We start from the raw sequence: 21,679 nt of genomic DNA on the forward strand, positions 1-21,679 counted from the left end.
CCCCGCTTGAGCAGGGAGGTGGGACCAGATGGTGCACCGTGGTCCCATCCCGAGATCCAGCGGTCGCGTGGCACAATGGCAGCGCCATCCCCTTGTCTCGTGTGTGTCCCTATGCCCCGCTTGTCCCGGTGTCCCGTGTGTGTCCATGTCCCGCGTGTGTCCCTGTGTTCCGTATGTGTCCCTGTGTCCCGTGTGTGTCCCTGTGTCCCGCCTGGGCCCCGGCGTGTCCCCGTGTCCGGCCTGTTCCCATGTCCCCGTGTCCCGCCCGTGTCCCCAGCCCCGCCGCCCCCGCCCCGCCCGCGCTTCCCGGAAGGTTCCCCGTTCGCTTCCGGTTCCGTGCCCCATCATGGCGGCGGCCCCTGCGCCCGGCGGGCTCTGAGCGCTGCGGAGCCGCCCCGCTCCCGCCGCCCCTTCCCCGCTCCGTCCGTGCGGGGCGAGCCGGGCGCGGTGCCGGCGCCGCCGGGAGCCGTTCCCGGGCTGCCGCGCGGCTCCTGCCCGGGGCCGAGGCGCCGCCGCCGCCATGGCGCCGGTGCAGCTGGAGAGCGCCCAGCTGGTGCCGGCCGGCCCCGCGTCAGCCCCGGCCCCGCCGGCCCCCGGCGCCGTGACAGCCGCCGCCAGCCCCGGCTACCGCCTCAGCACCCTCATCGAGTTCCTCCTGCACCGCACCTACGCCGAGCTCACCGTGCTGGCCGACCTGTGAGTGCTGCGGGTCTCCCCGTGCCCGGCCGGCGGTGCCGCCTCGCAGCATCCCCGGGGGGGATGCGGAGGCCTCGCCGGGGATCTGTCCCGGAGCTCCCCCGGGGATGGAGTGGGGGGAGGTGGTCGCGCTTTCCCATTCATAAAATGGTTCGGGTTGGAAGGGATCATAAGGATCTCCCATTTCCAACCCCCTGCCGTGGGCAGGGACGCCTTCCCCTAGACCAGGTTGCTCAGAGTCCCATCCAACCTGGCCTTAAACACTTCCAGGGATGGGGCATCCACAAATTCCCTGGGCAGCCTGTGCCAGGGCCTCACCAGCCGTGCGGGGAAGAATTTTTTATGTTGATATCTAACCTAAACTTAGTCATTTTTCATTTGAACCCATTCCCTCTTGTCCTGATCTTGTAAATAGCCTTGTCCATCCTCCCACCCGGGGAGATGTTATGCAGGCGGGTTGGTCTCTGCATCAGGCTGTGTCCAGGGGCACAGCGAAAGATGGTGACTGCTCTGTCATAAACAGAGAAAATTACTGTGAGAACTTGAGAGCAGCTGCAGATTGGCTGCTTAAATGCTTAAGTTTGCCCCCAAGTTACTGCCGAACAACCCCAACTGTAGTGCTGGTTACTGATACCAAAATACGTGAAACTCAGATGTCTGAAACGGAGATATTCTCAGATGCTACAACTCCTTGACTTACCTCTGTAGTTTTTAAAATACCATTTGATTATTTTTGGTATATAAGTTATTTACATTTACTTAATGAACTGGTGTGCTGATGTTCTTGGCGTTTGAAGTGGCAAAACAAAGGGATGCTTTTGGGCCAAGAAAAACTTTCCTGAAAGCATTTGGACTCTGAATAAACCTGTTTCCCTCTTTGTTTAACCGTAGAGGTTCTTGTGGGGAAGCTGTGTGTTTCACAAAGTGACACACAGAACAAATGAGAAGAGATAGGTACAGCTCTTGTACAGCCCCATGTCTGGTAAAGGTGCAAACACAAGTTTGCCTGACGTGAGTTAAAGAATGCTCAAACTCTGGAAAGGACAAGGAATTTTAGAGTTTTAGTTTGCTTTGAAAAAACTCCCAAAATGTCACTCAAGAAGTCCTTCCTGTATGTTTACAGCATGTGTAGAGTAATTGATCTCAGCAGCCTTCATCAAACTTTTCAGTTAATTTGACCAGTTCAGTTTGTCTGGTACAGAGTAGTGACAGGTGACCCGTGGTACTATTTTTTATATACTTTGTAGTTGTGTAAGAAGTTCCTGTAACTGAAGGTGGCTAACAAAGTTTCTAGTTGTCTGCAATGTAATAGAATGATATATAATACACCTTTTTTCCCCCTCTCTTTTTTCGTATAGATTACCGAGAAAGACTGATATGGAAAGGTGAGTTATGATAAGAGAATCTGCAATACATGTTAAAATACAGAACTTGTTTGGGATGTTAATATTAATACACTGTTGTTTAAATAAATTCTTTTTCATGTGATTTTGATTTTATGCAAGAAAATAAGCTTTGTCTGTCTTGCTGTCCCTACATAGTTTAAAGATTTTTCTCAGCATTAGGGACAATATTGGGTTTTGTTGGTGTTTGGGTTTATAGTTTTTGGGGCTTTTTTTTGTTGCTGTTGTAGTAGATGACCTCTGTTAAGGGGTTTTTTCTCTTCATGAATCCTAAAGCAATGAATTGACAGTAAAGGTGACGTGAAAGGGAACTGGAGAATTTAAATAGATTCTAGTTAGTGTGACAAAAAATGTTTTGTTCAGAAGAAACAGTTCAATAAGGTAAAAACCTCATTTCTGCATTTTTCCATGTTACCACGTTATCTTTCTTATCATGAACAGTTTTCTGCTCCTGCTCTATGTGGTTTTGAAATGTGAAAATTATTAGGGAGCAAATGTAAGAGATCAGAACAGCACTCTGCTGAGATGAAAAAAAATCCATTTACTTTTCTGTTTCTCTTAATAAATGTTATGAAACTTATCAGAATATTGTTCCCTTTATTTGCGTTGACATATTAATTGACTTAAATTTCTTTGAGAGATGTAGAAGCTATGATATTCCTAAGAATCTTAATAAAGAATTCTATATACCAGGGTGATCATTAATTGTTATCTCAAACCTTCCAAAACTCATAGCATGTGGAATTAATCCCATTTTCATGGAATGATAACCTGGAATGATTACTTGTACCCCTTTTCCTTCTGCATACTGTTTTATTAAGAGAAACAATGTGGGTTTTGATTTGGTTTACTTTGGGTTTTTGATTATCACGGTATTTACTGAAGAAATTACTTCTGACTTGGGTGCAGAGCTCCATTGTACTCGTGGGCAGGCTTTTCCCATCCAGATATTTAGCATTTCTAAATAAAGTTGGATTCTACTTTGTTGGGCACATTGGTGTTGGGCAACAATTTAAATCCTAATGGATTAGAGACAAGAAAATAAGACAGCCTTCAATGTACAAAGAATGTCCTACAACTGAAATTGTCTTGAAATTAAGTGTTCACATCCTTGTTAGCTTTCACTTAAAACTCCTGTTGATGAAATGGATTTCCAGCTCTTGGAGGAGCTCATCTGTAGGAATGAGGCTTAATTATGCCCATTTTCTCTAGCATTGATTTTAATGGATTCAGCAGTTGAACTTCAAGCTCTCAGAGCCTGGTGACATGGCACATATACTTTGTGAAGATGTGATAGTGTTATCCTGTAATAAAGTTCACATAAAATATACGTTCTGTACTACAATGCTTATTTGAAAGATGCTGAGATAAGAAAAACTGATGAAAAATTATGCATCATAGTATAATATAGCACTTTTTTTCAGGGTCATTTATTAGTTATCAACTATAAGAATAAATAACTCTTACAACAAAGTGGTTGGATTAAAAAAAAAAATTGTACTATGGTGGAAGATTAATAGTGCTGAGTTGCAGGGGAAATCTAGAGGCTTTCTTCTTGGTGATGGAGACTCCATTTTGCACAGTACAATTATCTTTTTCTGGGTGACCTGCTTGAGTCTTTGACCCCATCACTGTGTTTCTTTGTTTTCCTCATGTCTAACTAGTTTTTCACTGGTTTAGTTTGTAGTTGTAGTACCTTGGCCTCCTGTACTTCTGAAAAGTGTCTGGTTCCATCTTCCCTACAATACCCATTTAGATCCTTGAAGATGTCAGTGGGCTCTTGCCACAGCCTTTTCTTCTTAAGTGGGAGCAAATTCAGCTTCCTCAGCCCATCCTTGTATTTCACATGTTTCCTGCAAATTTAAATCCATCTTCTGATCTCCCCTTGATCACAGAGCAGTTAATCCTGCAGAAGGATATTTGTTGATTGGGGTGGTTTGCCCTTGGCAAATTTCTGATGGTTGTTTCCAGGCTAATTTCATGCTCAGTATTTATCAGGACAAAGCTTAGAGAAAGATTTGTCCTATGGATTTTTTTTTTTAACTGAACTTAATGGGATCTATAGATCCCAAGATCCTTCTTTTGCTTACTTGAAGAAGGACATGGTGTTTGCCTTTTTGCTGTCATCAAGACTTTAGATCACTGTGGGTTTTGAAAATGATAGAGAGCAACTTTACAGTGGCATGGATCAGCTCCCTCACAATCCTTGGATGCAACCCATCTACTCCAATGGACTTTTGTATGTTAAGCTTGCTTAAATGGTCCTTAACTTGATTTAATTCTACTGTAGCTAATGCTTTACTCCCCAGACTCAGACTAATGTCTGAAGGATCTTAAACCTGAGATCCAAACTTAGCAGTGAAGACCAAGGGTCGAAAACTCACTGATCAACATGGCTGTTAGAAAGGTCTTTAAAATTTGTTTCTTGTTTTGTATAAATAAACTCTTTCCTGAAGTTTCATCTTCCTTGAATATATATTTTTGTGTAGTCCGGTATGAGGTCATGTTCCTATAATGAGAGACAATGCAGCAAATTTGAAGGTTTTTATGTTTAGAGAAGTAGATTCCCAGTGCAGTTGTCATTCAAGGGTGATGGTGGTAGTTCTTGAAGCAAGGTTCTGTCAAATCAAAGTAACAACTCTTCTCTAACTTCATTTAAGTGGTATTAATGGAACAGTTACCAGAATACTCTGTCTAGATTTGTCAATCATTTTCATTATTAAATTGTTGTGCTTTTTGAGGGCTGGTTTTTTAAATTTATTTTCAGTCACAGAACATCAATTTGAATTTTTCCTGCTATCATGCTGCTTTCACCATAGATGTTTGAAATAACTACTGGGTTTTAGCAACTCCTGTGTGGAGTTTGCCTGAGAGATTGCTGGCTTTCTAAAGTCTCACTGTAGTCATCTTTCAAATCTCATAAAGTTTTCCTGAATCTTTCAAGATTCTCAACATCTTGTTTTCATAGTGTGGCTACTCTTAGAGTAGTGTGTACATATTGCAGCTTAAAATCTTAATATCAGGCTAAATGCCATTCCAAAACATGCTCTAGAACACAGAGAAATTACTGGCTTAATGCCCAAGTTCTTGGATGAGGTTCACGGTATGTAATGGAAGAAACAGGACCAGATGGTATTAGTTGTGCTTCTGGCCTTACATGTTCATCTGCTACAAGCAGATTATGCTTTACTTGCACAAAAGAGTGAACCTCATTACACCAGCGCTCTCAGCAGAATCAGGTTCTTTTTGTGTTATGGGTTTGTGTTTTATAGATAGGGATCAGAAGGAGATGCAGCTTCCGTTTGGTAGAGGCCAATATCTTATGCACTAATTAATGTTATTTTTGTCCAAATGCTTCTGTTACTTTAGAAAACTGTATCAGGAAAACAGCTTAAGTTTGGGTTTTTTTCCAAACTAAGTAGAAAGCCATGGTGAAATTAGTAAATTGAACACATAGAAAGGGAGGAAAACCTCTATAAACTGTCGATGAAGTGTATTTCAGAATGTATGGTATTACAGATCTACACTGTAGATCTTTGTGTCTCATCTGATACATCTGCAGTGTAGATCTGTAATAACGCATGAAAATCGGCCTGTGCCCTTTATGCATCCTCTTTTACAAAAACTAGCTATGAAGACATGCAGACATGCACTCCTTCATTTTGACTATCTTGTACAAAAATGGTGGAAGGGATATTGAGAGTAAGTTCTTACCTCAATTTCTTTGCAAGGGCATGAAAGCAAAGTTAAAGGATCGGGGTTTTTTTGTCTTCCCCACCATTCCACTATTTCTATATTGTAACATACTGTGTAAAGATATTTTAAAATATTGTAAAAATACTATGATATTTTGTTTAGTATTTTATTATTTATTTATTTATTTATTTAGAGTGACTATAAGTGTAATGTTACTGTCAGGTTCTGTAATCCTTGGGTATGTTGCCTACTTTAAACTTAATCTTAAGCCTTGGAGAAATCCTATAAAAGGTATAAAGATAATTTAGTTAATCTCAGTATGGAATTGTTTCTCTTACAGTCAGTGATTAATTCCTATGAGTATGCTTTTTGTTTCCCCAGACAGTCATGATTTGTTAGAATCCATGTATGTTGTTAGGTATCCACACCCTTTTTCTCCCCATGCTCTTAATCAAGCAAACCGCATATTACTGACACCTGCATTAACACAAGTAGAAGTTATCATTACAGCTCTTTTTTTTTTTTTTTTTTTTTTTTTTTTTTTTTTTTTTTTTTTTTATTTGACACACGGTTAAATTACAGCTTTATTCTATATCTGAGCACTGGCTTAATGTACTTTTTTTTTTTTTTTTTTTTTTTTTTTTTTTTTTTTTTTTTTTTCAGAAAAATTGAGATAGTGCAGTTTGCAAGTCGCACTCGTCAGCTGTTTGTTCGTTTGTTAGCCTTGGTCAAGTGGGCAAATAATGCGGGGAAGGTGGAAAAGTGTGCGGTAAGTTAGAGACAGAGTCTGGCATGAAACAGTCTCTGAGGGATGGGGGATATTGCTACACCCTGACTTCTTTTTATTACAGAAATAATTTTTAAAAATCCTGTTTAGAAATTGTATAATCTTGGTTTTATAACAGTTCATGCTCCCAAAAACTCATCAGTGGCATAAAATGAAAGGCTTGTCTGCACATAGTTTCAGGAACGATTTGGGGTAAGATAACAGGACAGGGAAGACGGTGATCTGAGTGTGTTAGTTCTTATTATCACTTTCATCCTGATCTTGGATAAATAAGAATACAGTCCAGAATGTTGCAGAAAAACAAGCCTCTACTGATTGCAAACAAGTATGGTTGCATTCCAGTATCAATCAGCAGATAATGAGCTGTGAGGCTGTACAGATCCCCCACAGCAGCAGGAGTGGCATGTGGATTTTAAGTGTCCTTGCATGTGAACGTGAGAAGTGGCCAGAATATTCATTCTTTGTTTTGTAAATGCAGTTACTTGAACTGGAAGCAGATAAACTGAATATAAAGGACCATTGATTTGTGCGGGGTTTTTTTGATTTGTCTTTTGTTTTTAACTCCTTGTCCTCTACAGATGATATCGAGTTTCTTAGATCAGCAAGCCATCCTGTTTGTGGACACTGCTGATCGTCTGGCATCGCTGGCTCGAGATGCTTTGGTTCATGCTCGGCTGCCCAGCTTTGCCATCCCTTATGCAATCGATGTTCTGACAACTGGATCCTACCCTCGGCTGCCCACCTGCATCAGGGTAAACAACTCTGCTGTGTTTGGGGGGGTGGGAATCCCCTGTACAGGCATCAGATACACGGTAATCAAACTAATTGTCTGTGTGCAGATGGAACTGTAGCTCAATACAGGCCCGGTGCCAAGTCTCTGCAGTGTCAGTTTCTCGTGCAGAACACTTCTGTTTGAACAAGTTACACTTTCCCAGTAAAGCATTCTCTCCGTTTGTTTAGTTCCGCCAAATTTAGTGATTTTATTCAGTGGTCAGTCTCGGGTGAAATGTAATCAGCTAGAAAGCAAATCTGAGTCTAAGATAGAAAACTTCACTGGACAATGGCCTGTAGAATTTATATTTTCAGACTTCTGGTCTGGTTGGTTTTCACAATTGCTGCTATCAATCCATTATATGTGTTTGAGATATGCAGACTTGCTTGTGTTTATTGTAACAGGATAAAATAATCCCTCCTGACCCAATAACAAAGAGTGAGAAGCAAACCACACTTCATCAGCTAAACCAGATCCTTCGCCATCGACTCGTGACTACAGATCTCCCCCCACAGCTGGCAAATCTTACAGTTGGTAAGAACTGGAATTACTTTTTGAAGGATACATTATTGCAGGCTGATATAAAATAGTTGTTTTAAAGCTAAAGCAAAGATAGCTTAATTGAGACCATTAAGGATGCTTCATCTATTAAGACTGGGATCCTGTAACTGTATAACATCAAAATATATGTTTTTTTCTCTGTTTGAAAAATGAGAGCACTGATAAAATTGCTGAAATACTATTTATTTTCAATAAGAAATCCTGTGCAGTTAATGCCAAAAAGTTTTAGACGTTGCCTTACTCTTTCAGCAAATGTTTTGTGAAACAGCCTTTGGACTACTTCATCTTAATTTAATTTTAAAATTAGTGAAACTGTTAGGTCTTCCTGCAGAAACTCTTTGAACTTGAGTTTAACCAAGTCACTCAGTGTTGACTTTTTAAGCTGTTTTGATATTCATGTTCAGGCACAGAATTTATGCATGCCTTTTGTTCAGTGGCTCACCACAGTGCCACATCTCTTAAACTGTTTTGAGATCTCTGTTTTCATTTAGCCCAAGTAGTGGTAAACATTAAGACAACCTTTTATACAGGAAGGATGGCTATAAACTGGACTAGGTTATTGCAGATTCACGGAGAATAGGATGGGAATGGACCTAGTCCATGCCTTTAAGTAAGACAAGGTTAGCCATCTGTAAACCATTGCCCACAGACCTAGGTCAAAGATATTTTTGAAAAATCTTAGTGCTAGTTTTCTCTAGTCCCTGTGTGGGTGCTTGCAGTATCAATATTAGAGATATTTTTGTCTAACAGGAGCATATATGAATGATATATGAATAATATGTCAGAGCTCTTAAGAGTTTTCAGTTACCTAACTTTTCAATGACTATTATTTTCTGGTTTGGAGTGAGGTTTGTTTTAAGAGCTTGTCTGGGGTGCTCTTGAAAATGAAACTTCCTGAGTTAAATGGTTAAAATTTTCGCAGGAATATTTCCAAATGTCTTTAATTGTAAATGTATATGACATAGTCTGTTAAATGATTGAGAAGGTTGACCTGCATGTCAGAGTAAGGACTTGTACTTACTTGTTTGCTCTGCCTCTCATTCTTTTTATGACCTTGCTTGCATAGTTTTAAAGTTCTTGCTCCCAATTCTTTAAACAGATAGCAGTGTTCACAGAGGTGTGAGGATGTACGTGTCAATTAGATAAATAATGTGCCTAAGCTTTGCTTGTTGTGTGTATATAAATTCTGCAAAGATTATCTTCCTCACATGAAAATGGCTTTCTAACATTCTAATATTAAATAAATGCTTTGTAGTGAGATGTGTTTTCAGGGCTAGATTTCAGCCTGGGCTCAGGTCCATGTTCTGAATGTCATTTGAATATTGCTGAAAGCATTCATTGTTGATAGTAGCAAAGAATAGGAATATTTCAGCCAGATGTTTTGCTTGTCAGGCTGGTAGTCAGCTCAGTGTTACTCTGTATTACAGAAGCACAAATGTTAACAAGTTATCAGATTTCACAAGTTAACTTCAGGACAGTTTGCACATCTTTCTATGCTGCTTATTGACATTGGGTCTGTTGGAAACTGTAAAATGTTCACAGTTGCATGGAAACATAAGCAACAGAGCAGAAGTGATAGGGAAGTAATCCATTACAAGTGCCAGGAGCTACCTCACTGTTATTTTTTAGGCATCTTAGGAGAGTGAGTGAAATAAAACATTCTTGTCTTCCTTAGCCAATGGCCGTGTGAAGTTCCGAGTTGAGGGTGAGTTTGAGGCCACCTTGACAGTGATGGGTGATGACCCTGACATCCCCTGGCGCCTTCTCAAGCTGGAAATTTTGGTTGAAGACAAGGAAACTGGTGGTAAATAAAAAATCAAACCTTTACACTTGTTTTTTAGCATGATATTCGTCTCTGACACTGTATAAGTCTTGTTTATGCTGGGTTTTCTGCATATCACCACTTAAGAGAATGAAGTTATATGTACTTGTCCTGTTTTGACCTTGCTTTATAGGCTTTTAATACCTTAACAAAGCTATACAGTGACAGAGTAGTAAAATGACTGACATTTCCAGAGTAAACCAAGAATTTTGTTGTTTTGTTATAAAACCCGGTATGGAAATTGCTCGGTACAGTTGTGTCTTTTTTATTTTTAATTTATCAATTTACTGAATTACTTTAAATACCTACTTTCCTGATGGCTAATGTGACTTTTTAATTTTTCATTTTTCATTTGCTAAAGATGGTCGAGCCTTGGTTCACAGCATGCAGATCAACTTCATCCATCAGTTGGTCCAGTCCCGGCTATTTGCTGATGAAAAGCCCCTTCAGGACATGTACAACTGCTTGCGTATCCTTCTGGAAGGGGCTTCTCAATTAGGTGTTTAATGTAGCCTTGCTCTTGGTAGCTGGAAGTCAGGAGAGATGCATTCCCTGCTAAGCTTGGGGGAAATGTCTCAATGTGAAGTTATGGTGGCCTTGAAGTAAATTATGGCCTTGGAAGCAGTAATTCTCAGGTGTCTGCATGTCAAATTTAATTCTACACACTAAATCAGCAAAGGTGAAGGTGAGGTATTCAAGGCAGCAGGTTGTGTGGTAAGTCAGTGCAGCAGCAGCAGCCAATTTTGGAGATGAAATACAGAGCTGACTTGGAAGTTCTGGGAGCTGGCAGTTCTTACTACCAAGAACTGCAGTAAAGTGCAGTTGATGAGGGTGTGTTAACTCTGTTGTATCTGTGTGAATAATGAGGGGAGATACAGGGTGTGCAATGATTTTCCACTTGCAAAGGGCAGATTGCTTGACAATGTGAAGTGGATTTCAGTGAAACTCTTTCTGCAAAAAGAGTCATGTTTTTTTTAGGGTGACCATGAGAGATGGGGTTAGTGGTAACTATAGGGTGAGTAGAATTTCTTTCTTAGTAATCATCTTTTCAGTAAAAGATGATGACAACTAGAAATTTGTAAAACAGGGCTCTGACTCTCTTGTCTAACAACCTGTCCTAGTTTAGAGTTTAGAAAGCTACAAAAAAAAATTTTTTTGAGAACAAAAAAACTTTGAGAAATATTTGGTGCTGTTTATATGTCTTTATCTCTGGATTAGTACATTAGTGTGTTTTCAGACAGCATCTTGTGTGACTTAGATGACAAAAAGATTGATGTAGTATACAGAAACAGGTTTTATGTAGTGTACAGACTTCCTGGACACCTTATACTTCCTTAGCTCCATGGATTAGACTCCTTCTGCCTGGCTCTTCAGCTGGAAGTCTTGCATTCACAAACACTAATGCTGATCCGAGAGCGCTGGGGCGACCTCGTGCAAGTGGAGCGGTACCATGCAGGGAAATGTCTCTCACTCTCTGTTTGGAAGTAAGTTCATTTCAAAAGAACTGTTAACAAACAATAAATGAAATAACAGGAGGGATTATATTTACCAAGTTTGAGCCATAATTTTCAGACTTTTACTTTCTTTTTTATATGAGACTCCAAAATTCTTGTAATTAAGTACGTATATGTGTTGTGTAATTTGCAAAGAAGTAAGGAGTGCACATTAATGTACAGAAGAGCTGTGGGTGCAGTTATAAATGAGTTTGTATTTACACAGATGTCTAAAAATTGATTAGATCTCTGTCAGACTTCTATTGTATTTATTGCTTGACTTGCACTAGACAAAATTTTAAAAAGCAATCCGAGTACAATTCTGATTGTGTTAAATTTGCAGTCATCTAAAATTCTTCATGTAGTTACAGTTTACCAATGATTCCACTTTAAAAATGTCATCCAAAACAAATGCCTTTTTCAGTTTAGCTGACACAATGTTGTTTTCAACCAGAACACACAGAATCGAAGTTTAGCTACTGAAAAACATATTTTCTGATCTTCCAGGTTTAATTATTCTATTCTATTTATTTTAAGTCAACAGGTACTTGGCAGGAAAACAGGGACTGCCTCTGTCCATAAGGTCACTATAAAAATTGATGAAACTGATGTCTCAAAACCCTTACAAATATCTCATGAGCCTCCACTGCCAGCCTGTGATTCCAAACTGATGGAAAGAGCCATGAAGGTAAATGTTTGCTTTGCAGGAGGCATCTAATTTAGTGAATCAAACACTCAACTGCTTTACACTGTCAGTTTGTTCCACTTTGATTCTATTTAAAGAGCTGTTTCTAAGATTTCTAGTAATTAGTTACTGTAGGTTGTGTAGTGTTTATGTGAGGACCTCAAATTGTTGTTACAAATGATTGTCCTTGACTTAATCTTAAAAATTGCACCTAGTTCACAGTGCATTATGCCAGTTGTGAGAGAGAATGCTGAGGCTGGGGGGAAACAACAGCAACATACCAGTCATTATTAGGGTTTGGCTTGAAATGCTTTATAGAGAGACAGTTCTTCCCTTTCCTGTTTCGGAGCTCCTCTGAAAATCAGCTTTCCCTTGTCACTGGAGCTGGCTACCCAGCAGTGCTATCCACTTTAGAAAATCTTACATTATGATTTGGAAATCTTGTGCTGAACAGCTGATGTGGTTTGTTTGTTGCAAGCGTTAAGTGAAACTTAGTTTTACATTACCACTAACTAGATTTTATCATGTGTTCTATTTGAATGTTCAAATTCCCGTATTTTAAAGGTAGGATTGTTGCAATGATCCAAAATGAATAAGTGCAGTCAACTGCCTCCTTGGATTGTGCTTCACTAGGGATAATTCTAAATCTTGGTTAAAGATATTTAAGAAAAACTGCATTCTGAGTATTGTAATAAATCCTCTAAGTCCCTCAGCAAATGTGGCTGTGATATATCAGGATGTCTGTCTGTCATTATCTCTTTCAGTGTTTGGGTTTAGGAGAGTTAATAAACTGGAGTGAGTTGTGTAGCCTTCACACTTTCAGCACAGTTTTTCCACAGGGAAAAGCTTCTCAGCTCAGATCTTTCACCTGTCTCACAGCTGCTGATGGTAGCCTCCACCTCCTGAACATACTTTGTATTTCAGCCTCTTGGTCCATCATGTTACCCGTGCTGACAGACAAGTCTGTCTGGGGAATGTCAACAACTACCAAGGTTTCAGCTACAGAGGGATATGGGAAACATAGTGAAGCATGGGAGCCTCCAACTCTACTTCTAGAGTAGGAATTCTACTGTTACTACAGTAAATATATACCACACTTACTTATTTAACAGCTTAAATTAGCATATTTAGGCTACTAAATATAAAGTTAATTTAGCGAAGGTGCTGTATTTTTGTGTAAATCCAAGAAAATGCTCTTTATCTACAGCATCTGCTGAAGATGCACTGGAGCTGACACAGTCTAAGCTCACTGAATCAAGTCTGCACCCTGTGGATTAAGATACTGTAAATTTGAGATGTATCAAAGTTAATGTTGTCCCCCTTTATGAGGACTTGCTCTGAGCTTAAAAAAATTATCAGCTGTGGAAAATACAGTGCTTTTGTAGTGTTTGAATAATGATCTCAGCTGTAATGACGTAGATGGCACACTGGGTTTCTGTTTGTTTAAGATACTGTATAAAACTGGCACAAACAAACATGTTTGTCTGAGCAGGTTGTTCTGCATTAACCTGCTGAAAATTGATGAAGTATAGAACATGTAGTCACTTCTTAGAGAGGCAGATTTAACTCATTGCAGTTGCTGAGGTGAAATGCTGTAGTGGATGGATAAAGACTTGATTTTTAAGGCCTTATCTTGGAAAGCTTTTCTTTAGGGGAAGGTCATTCATGTATGCAAAAGCTTGCACTGAATATAGTATAATTCTGTGGTGTATGAACCTCTTCTGCCTTTATCTCTTACGCTAGAATAAAATTTGAGTTTAATTCAGCTTGAACAGTTTTCAAAGCAATGTGAAGTTACCTATATAAAAGGTTTTGCTGTAATCTGGAGCTTTGCGTATGCAAAATATGTAAATAATGTGACTGGAATGTGAATGCAAATGCTTTAATTTAGATTGTACAAGTAAGTTACAGTAAATATAAGTGGTGGCCTGAGCTTCTGCACTGGCAGTGCAGCAAGGATGTAGATGCAAGCCCCTTGATGCTTCTGGGTTCAGTAGGGTTGGCCATGCTCAGTGTCTGTCACTGCATTGTTACCCTTTTAGCAGAATTTAAACTTGTTGGATTTCATTTACAGCTGCATGTGTGTTTGTGTAGAGGCAAGCATATCCTAATGAAGTGTTGCTTTGGGGTGTTTTGTGTGTGGGGTCTTTTTTCTTTAGCTTAAGCTAGTTACCAATGGCTGAGAAAAGAAAGCTCAGCTGAAAATGGACCAACCTTGATCCAGAACAAGTAGGTCTGCACAGGGAGTGATAACAGCATAATTTGTGAAGTGTCTTTTACACCTTCTTCTAATCTTAGCTCAAAACTCCTCCCACTGCCTGCTGCACAGACAGAATCTCATGGTAGCTTGTTACATTTTGTAGTGCTCCAAATACTCAAGTTAGTAGTCAATGTGGCTCACCACAGTTCTAAGCAAATTATTTCTGAAGTGATTATTTCATTAAGGACTTTTGTTCCAGAATGCTAATGCAGCAAGTCCACACATCAAATACGAGCTTACTCAAGTATTTTTCTTTTTTTACAGATTGACCACCTATCAATAGAAAAACTCCTAATAGACAGTGTCCATGCAAGATCTCATCAAAAACTCCAGGAGCTGAAAGCCATTCTTAAGAGCTACAATGTTAATGACAATTGTATGTGCTTTCTGCTGAAGTTTTTCTAGCTCATTTCCATTTTGTATCTAGGGATGGTTTCCTTTTCTCTTGATGTTTCTTGTTTTCATTAATTTAAATTTAAAAAAAAAAGGAAACATGTTCAAAATTAACAAAACTTAGCTTTGAATTATTCTGCATTGATAATTGTAAAATACCCATACATCTAAATGCAGTGTAGTCAATGAAGCTGGTAGAACATTTTAGTCTGGCTTGAAGGGTTAAAATTTGCCTACCGTAAAACTTGGTTGTGTTCAGAATTGAAAGCAAATCTTTCACTGTTTTGAGCTAAGTTTTGGATGAGACTTTCCTTAAACTGCTGTTGAAAATTTTTGGATTTACACTAATAATTGTGAAGCAGTGAGTTAAAAGATACTCAGTTATTAATAATCTGCAGATTTGGTCTGCCTTTTCTCATTGGTTTGTCACTATTTTCTCGGAGAAATTCTTACATTCAGATTCCTCTCTATGTCAACACCATAATAATGTGCAAGTGGAATTTGTTTCTTTAAAAACATACAGGTTTTTTGATTGTAATTGGCTAGGTTTTAATATAAGCTTGAATTTGGAGTGAAATGATTAACACTGTTTTTTTGTTTAGCATTCATTGAGACGGCTCTCCCAACTCTTGTAATTCCAATTTTGGAGCCCTGTGGTCGATCAGAGTGCTTGCATGTATTTGTTGATCTCCACTCTGGAATGTTCCAGCTGATGCTCTATGGTGTTGGTAAGTAGGCACAAAATCAGGAGATATTTCATATCTTGCAGGAATCCTGCACTGTGAGATAATTTAGTGGGAACAATTCTGTCAGATCTGCAAAGTTTTGTGAGCAAACGAACCCCACAGTTGGGTCATCATCTAGGTATTGGAGTTTGAGGAATAGAAAAGAGGATCTTAGTGCTTAAGTGTTACAGTTCAGTTAAGATTATTTTAAGAGGACAACAGAGGGGCCAATGCAGTGCATATTCTTTATGATTCATGATTCCTGGCTTGTGCTGTTAATGGATGGGGTCATTTCACATAGACTTGAGTGAGAATTGAATTGACCTTATACATCTTGAGTTACTTCTGTTCAAGTCTTAACTTCAGGTTTCACATTGCTTAAAAGAAAGGAAGTTCTTTTAGTTTTATTTGGTTAATAGCATCCTGCTGTGGTCTTACAAGCATTATGGATCATCTGTTGGTACAAGGGACAATAGTTACAAGTTGCATCAAAAGTTTCATCTCAATATGAGAAAGCAGTTCTTTACAGAGATATCAAACCATCATTAGAACAATCCCCTGAGAGTTTTGGTGGAGTCTGCATCACTGGGAGATGTTTAAGATGCAGTTAGATTATGTCGTCTGTGTTCCCTTTCCTACAAAAGGTTGGAGCAGATGATATTTCAAGGTCCCCTTTGAAGCCCAAACCTGGGCTGTTATATGATTATGAGATTAATTAGATGAGACACTTTCAATGAAAGTTGGAAGTTTTGTTTGAAGGAGGGGTGCTAAGACCGTTCACCCACCTGATGTTCTTGCAGATCAACTGACACTTGATGACATAGAGAAGTCTGTTAATGATGATATGAAGCGAATCATTCCTTGGCTTCAGCAGCTCAAGTAAGTGACTTGAACAATTCACTTAGTTTGCGTGGAATGAATCACCGTATTTGTATTCTGGATGAGGACACTGGCATGGCTTTGTGTTTTACCACAGTAGGGGTTATACTTTCTCACTGTTGGAAGCAGCCTTGAGTATTTGCCATGTCCTTTAAGCAGTGAAGGAAAGTGTGGTTTTATTTGGAATTGATTCCATAGTCTTGCTTTAATTTTTCCCCTTCTATGTAGCCTCATGCATCGCTATATGCACACTTTGCATTAAATCTTTTCACTTTTAAGTAGCAGAGCACTTGCTTCCTGAGAGTCTCTTTTTCTGTTCATGTTCATCTTCTGTGTCCTTTATTCCACTCTGTTTCTACAGCTGAACTCTGCTTGTTTCTCAACAAGAATGATCTCACTTCTCACAATACAGAGGAAAAACCAGGAAGTGGCCTAGGATGATTTGAATAATACCTGTTTATCTTCTAGCACTTCAGCCCTTGCTGGTTTAAGCCTCTAATCTTCCTTCCATAAAGCCCTGAGATTTAAGCACAAGATACATTTGGCTCCCATAAGAGGTTGTAGCAAATAATGCAAACGCAGTTTTCATCTCCATGAGAACTGAGTTCCACCTGCTCTGTAGTTTTGGAAATTCCCAGTGCTCTGAGTTAATTGCTGGGTGAAATCTCTATTTGAGGAATTCTGCTTCTAAAAGAAGCTTGATGATGCATGAAGCACTGGCACCCTGGAGAAATTAATCAACCTCCCTTTGTTATGAATAATGTTCTTGAGATAATGGCTTGGGTAGTGCTGCAGTTTCTGAGGAAGCTCAGCAGTCCACAGAATGTCTTTTAGGACAGCTGTATCTGACATGTATTGGTGAGAATAAATGTGGTGTGTTGTGATGGAGAGGTGCTGAGCACCCACACTTTCCACTGCTGTTGTCAGTGGAAGTTTGACTGAATTCCCAAGCCATGTATTTCTGAGCTCCTTTCAAGCCTAGCTAGACTCCCTGGCCTTGCCACTATAGCCAAAATCCATTGGAGTAGGACAAAGTTTAGTTCCAAACATGAGAGTAGATTTGGTGTCCTGCATGTAGCTCTTCATCTCCATACTTACTGAGGTAAATGGGTTTGTTTATAACATAACTCAGAGTGACATCCAGCTTCAGTGACTTTTTTTACTGTATTGCTTAACAGCATACAGGAGCAAAGATTTTCCTTTCTATACCAAAACATAATTGAAGATTCCAGATTGTCAAATAACTGTAATCTGCATGTTTTTCTTAATGTTTTCCTTCTATGTTTTATATTGTAATTTCATATCGTAGTATATAAAAATTTATTCAGCAAGTAATTTCAGGGCTTTTCTTCTTGAACTAACAGCTGTCTGTTAAGCTGAAGACAAGATGTAAAGATAGTGATAAGAAAATATAAAGTAATGAAATTTTCTATGTGATTTTTCTTTATTTAACTTGTACTGCAGTGATAGATGTTGGTTTATAATATGACTGACTCTTAATTTGACACTAATGCTCTACACAGCAGTGTGTTAGAATCATGAAACCAGTCTCAGGGTACTAATACCTTTATCTCCATGTAAGGTTCTGGCTTGGACAGCAGCGCTGCAAACAGTCTATAAAACATCTGCCTACAGTGAGCAGTGAAACTCTTCAGCTAGCTAATTATGCCAGCCATCCAGTGGGAAACCTTTCCAAACACAAACTGTTCATCAAACTCACTCGCCTTCCTCAGTACTACATTGTGAGTAACTGAAAAATGATTCTGTTTTTCGCTCCCTGTCAGGGATGTCCCAGGCAGTTTGTTGTACTGTTAACTCTTAACATTAGCAATCAAGTGATTGATGTAATGCTTGATTCTCTCCTCTCCCTCCTTTCTCCTTTGGGTTTGTTAAGAATTAAGGCTCATACAGAAGGAGGCACATGCAGACTTATTACTCAGCAACCTTCCTATTCTCTCTGTTTCCTGAAAGGTTTGGTCTTTCTCCTCTTCTTGGATACCTTTCCTAGCCACAGTATTAATACATTGAAAAAAACTGCTGTCTTTTCTTTGAAAAGGAATAGATAAGAACTGAATTAGACTTACTCTTAGCTTAAGAACCTTCTCAATTTGTTTTGTTTAAATACAGGTTGTAGAAATGTTTGATGTTCCTGGCAACCCCACAGAACTAGAGTACAAGTACCATTTTCTGTCTGTGAGCTATGCTGAAGGAGATGACAGCCCTGCCACTGCACTTTTACTACAGCAGTTCAAACCAAACATTGAAGAGTTGGTACTGGACACAAAAAGTGGCAAACAAATGAAAAGTGGTGTCAAGCGCAAGGTACGTGCTCCAAAAGCCATTGGGGTGGTTACAGTGCATGAAAGCTCAGCACAGTTTCTGAGCATCAGTTCCAGCTTTAGTAGCCATGTTTCCAGTGTTTGTATGGCTGACATCTTACTTGTAGTGCTTCTCTGGATTCCTTCCCTAGGGAGATGCTGGGAAACTGTTTTGTAACAGTTGTCCTTCAATTCATGCCAGGCCTTCTCTGCTGCTTTCCGAGCCAAGGCAGATCTCTGTGCAGAGGAGTGTGTATATATTGTACAGGCAGAGTGCTGGTATCTGTGTCATACACTTTGGGCCATGTGTAGATTTTGAAGGACTTGCAAGGGCTGATAAGAGTTACTTCTTGGGGCCAGGCTGACATGGCTTAGTGATCTACAAGTACTGTTTTTTAAGGACAGACTTTGTGAGTTGCTTCAGACCTGAAGTAGATCCTTCCAGGAGTTTTTGCCCAGGGCATGAGTCATTTAACACTTAGATGAATGAGGTTATTCTCTGACATCTCTTCCAAGTGTTTACTCCAAATATGCAAGTACATTTGTCTTTGTTTTAATTCTAGTTATCTGGAGATCCGTGTTCCATAGAACCCAAGAAACCAAAACGGTCGGGAGAAATGTGTGCCTTCAATAAAGTGCTAGCTCATATTGTAGCCATGTGTGATACAAATATGCCGTTTATAGGGCTTCGGATAGAGGTGGGTATTAAAAAATATTTTGTTTCCTTCTTCCCCTCTCCTGCTCCTGATTCTGGTGTCTAGATGTGACTATTTGGCAAATCTGTGGTCATGTGCTCACTCTGGAGTTCCCCTGCCAGCTGAGCCTGGGTGACTCACTCTTCTGCACTGTGTTGCTCTAGTCTTGTTAGAGCTGCTTCTCTGAGTACAAAGCACTGCAAAAAGCATGAAAAGTTGAGGAAAAAGGGAAAATGAGGATGAAAGATGCACTTGTGGGAAGGATTGGGAGACAACTTTATGCCAGATTTGCACAGACCATTTTTTGGCTTTGCAGTGCTTGAGGATGTGAAACATCTGTCACCCTCAGGGGGAAATTAAAAAATCTTTGAAAATGTTACAGGTTTTTTGCTTGGAATAACATTTTTCTTGTTCACTCCTAGTTATCCAATATGGACATTCCTCACCAGGGAGTACAAGTAGAAGGAGATGGCTTCAGCCATGCAATACGTTTATTAAAGTAAGAGGATATTCTCTGTGTTTCATTTTATAACTATACGTGCACTTGAGAGAAAAAAAAGGCTTGTTTGGAGAGTAACAATAAGAATATCAAGACAGGGGCAGGATTTTGCTTTGGGGGGTTATTTTTCCTTTTTTTTTTTTTTTTTTCGGAAGGGTATTAATACTGTGTCTTGCAATAGCGTGTGAAGCAGTGCTAGGGAAAGGGGAAAATTAGACTAGACTAAGAGCCAACTACAATTTTTTGCCTTCATTAGCCTAAACTGAGGGGCTCTGAAAACAGTTTGACAGTCCTCAATCCTTAAATCCAGGCAGTGCTAAGGAAGATGTGGTGATGATTCATGAACATGCAATTCTAGATAGATCAGAGGCCTACATACTCCATATGTCATTTGACAATTATGTGAAGCTGCAGAGAAAAATGCCAGGAATCCCAGAAAAGACAGTTGCATGGTAAAGAGACTGTAGAGGAAATATCTGAGAATCATAAAGTAGTTTAATAGGTTATTTAGGTCCCAGTGCAGGACTTTGCCTTTGTTTTCATGGAACTTCATGAGGTTCCTGTTAACTTGTTCCTCCAGCCATCTACAATCTCTTTGAAGGGCAGCCCTGACCTCCAGCATGTTAAGATGTTAAGTGCTCCGTTCAGTTTGTTGTCATCTGCAAATTTGCTATTCTTCTGTATCATATAGGCTACTGAAATAGGTATATTAAAATTCTTAATAGGAGGCCAATAGTATCTGCCTCTGTGTTAACCCTGAGGAATGCCAGCCACAATCAGCCACTAACTGTACCTGCAACAAATAAAGTTTAGAGCAAAAACCTACAAATCCCAAAGACACCTCCTAGAGTAAAATCTTTGTAACTCCTTTTCTGCTGCAGAAATATACAGTGACATAAAGGCACCAGTCTCTAAATGCATCAGGCTCTACCTTTTTAACTTTGCATATGAGCAGAGAACTTGTGAGCTGAAGTTAAGGGTGGAACATGAGATTTCTGGCTAGATCCTCAAGGAAATGAAGGTTTGATGATGAAAAAGAAATGATGAAAAAGAATTTGGCATGTTTTACTTAAGCTTTATTTAGTCTGTCCCTTGAGCTCAATTCACACATTGGGATACGAATAAATTAGTGAGTACTAAGGGAACTGCCAGGTTGTTCATTGCATATAGAACAAGCTTGTTCTAGAAGGCAAATGAATTCAGATTCCTACAGAACTTAGTTATTTTCATCTTTTTTGGCTTATTTCTCTGTATAAGAGCTTTATATTGGTGAGCTCTTAAGTTCACCAGGAGATAAGGACAATTCAGCAGATCCTTTAACAGTCTGTAATTTGCAGATGTTGAATCCATATAAAAAGTGGTCTTGGCTCAGAGTGCTTTTGTGACACAGTTATTACAGTCCTTGAAGAGGAAGAGGTTACCTCACTGAGCAGTCCAGCTGCCTCTGCTGTTGTTCATTCTTTCATGTCCAGACTTGGGTGTCCTTCAGGAAATATTAGAAGGCACCATTGTTACTTGTGGAACCGTACTGTGTCTAATGGAGATTTTGTTTTTGTCATGTATAGAATTCCTCCCTGTAAAGGTGTAAATGAGGAAACACAGAAGGCTCTGGACCGATCTCTTCTTGATTGCACTTTCCGACTACAAGGTAGAAATAATCGCACGTGGGTGGCCGAGCTGGTGTTTGCAAACTGCCCGCTGAACAGCACTTCATCCAGGGAGCAAGGCAAGTTTCATTGAGGAAAACTGGTAAATTTTATTTCTTTGTAGTTTACATTGCCTGTTCCAGTAGTTTTAATGTCTTGGTGTAACTGGACAGCTATCTGCTCCTAAGATTTCTAATAAGCCGCAATGTACTTTAATTAAAATTCTGACTGCTGAGTTGATGCATTTTTGTTCTTTCAATGTGCTTCCTGGTCACTTGCCACAGTTCACTCACAGTCTGTAAGCCACAGCTCAGGAACCACTGGGTTGATCAGTATTTCCCATCTCCTC

At 39.6% G+C, this 21,679-nt stretch overlaps 1 protein-coding gene across 1 annotated transcript in view; it reads left to right on the forward strand.

Moving 5' to 3' along the window:
• The first annotated feature begins 438 nt into the window (after nucleotides 1–438).
• MED14 (mediator complex subunit 14) overlaps nucleotides 439–21,679 on the forward strand; it is a 34,944-nt gene continuing 13,703 nt past the window's right edge. The window contains exons 1-17 of the mRNA XM_083854606.1: nucleotides 439–696; nucleotides 2,055–2,081; nucleotides 6,459–6,564; nucleotides 7,161–7,334; nucleotides 7,759–7,888; nucleotides 9,591–9,719; nucleotides 10,099–10,206; nucleotides 11,089–11,221; nucleotides 11,768–11,918; nucleotides 14,440–14,551; nucleotides 15,171–15,296; nucleotides 16,094–16,172; nucleotides 17,755–17,914; nucleotides 18,300–18,494; nucleotides 19,054–19,188; nucleotides 19,608–19,684; nucleotides 21,250–21,410. Of these exons, the coding sequence (XP_083710732.1) occupies nucleotides 521–696; nucleotides 2,055–2,081; nucleotides 6,459–6,564; nucleotides 7,161–7,334; nucleotides 7,759–7,888; nucleotides 9,591–9,719; nucleotides 10,099–10,206; nucleotides 11,089–11,221; nucleotides 11,768–11,918; nucleotides 14,440–14,551; nucleotides 15,171–15,296; nucleotides 16,094–16,172; nucleotides 17,755–17,914; nucleotides 18,300–18,494; nucleotides 19,054–19,188; nucleotides 19,608–19,684; nucleotides 21,250–21,410 (2,179 nt within the window). The 5' untranslated portion in view covers nucleotides 439–520. The remainder of the gene's footprint in view (nucleotides 697–2,054; nucleotides 2,082–6,458; nucleotides 6,565–7,160; nucleotides 7,335–7,758; nucleotides 7,889–9,590; nucleotides 9,720–10,098; nucleotides 10,207–11,088; nucleotides 11,222–11,767; nucleotides 11,919–14,439; nucleotides 14,552–15,170; nucleotides 15,297–16,093; nucleotides 16,173–17,754; nucleotides 17,915–18,299; nucleotides 18,495–19,053; nucleotides 19,189–19,607; nucleotides 19,685–21,249; nucleotides 21,411–21,679) is intronic.

This window comes from Zosterops lateralis, assembly GCF_965231275.1.
Source record: "Zosterops lateralis genome assembly, chromosome: 2".
Taxonomy (NCBI): domain Eukaryota; kingdom Metazoa; phylum Chordata; class Aves; order Passeriformes; family Zosteropidae; genus Zosterops; species Zosterops lateralis.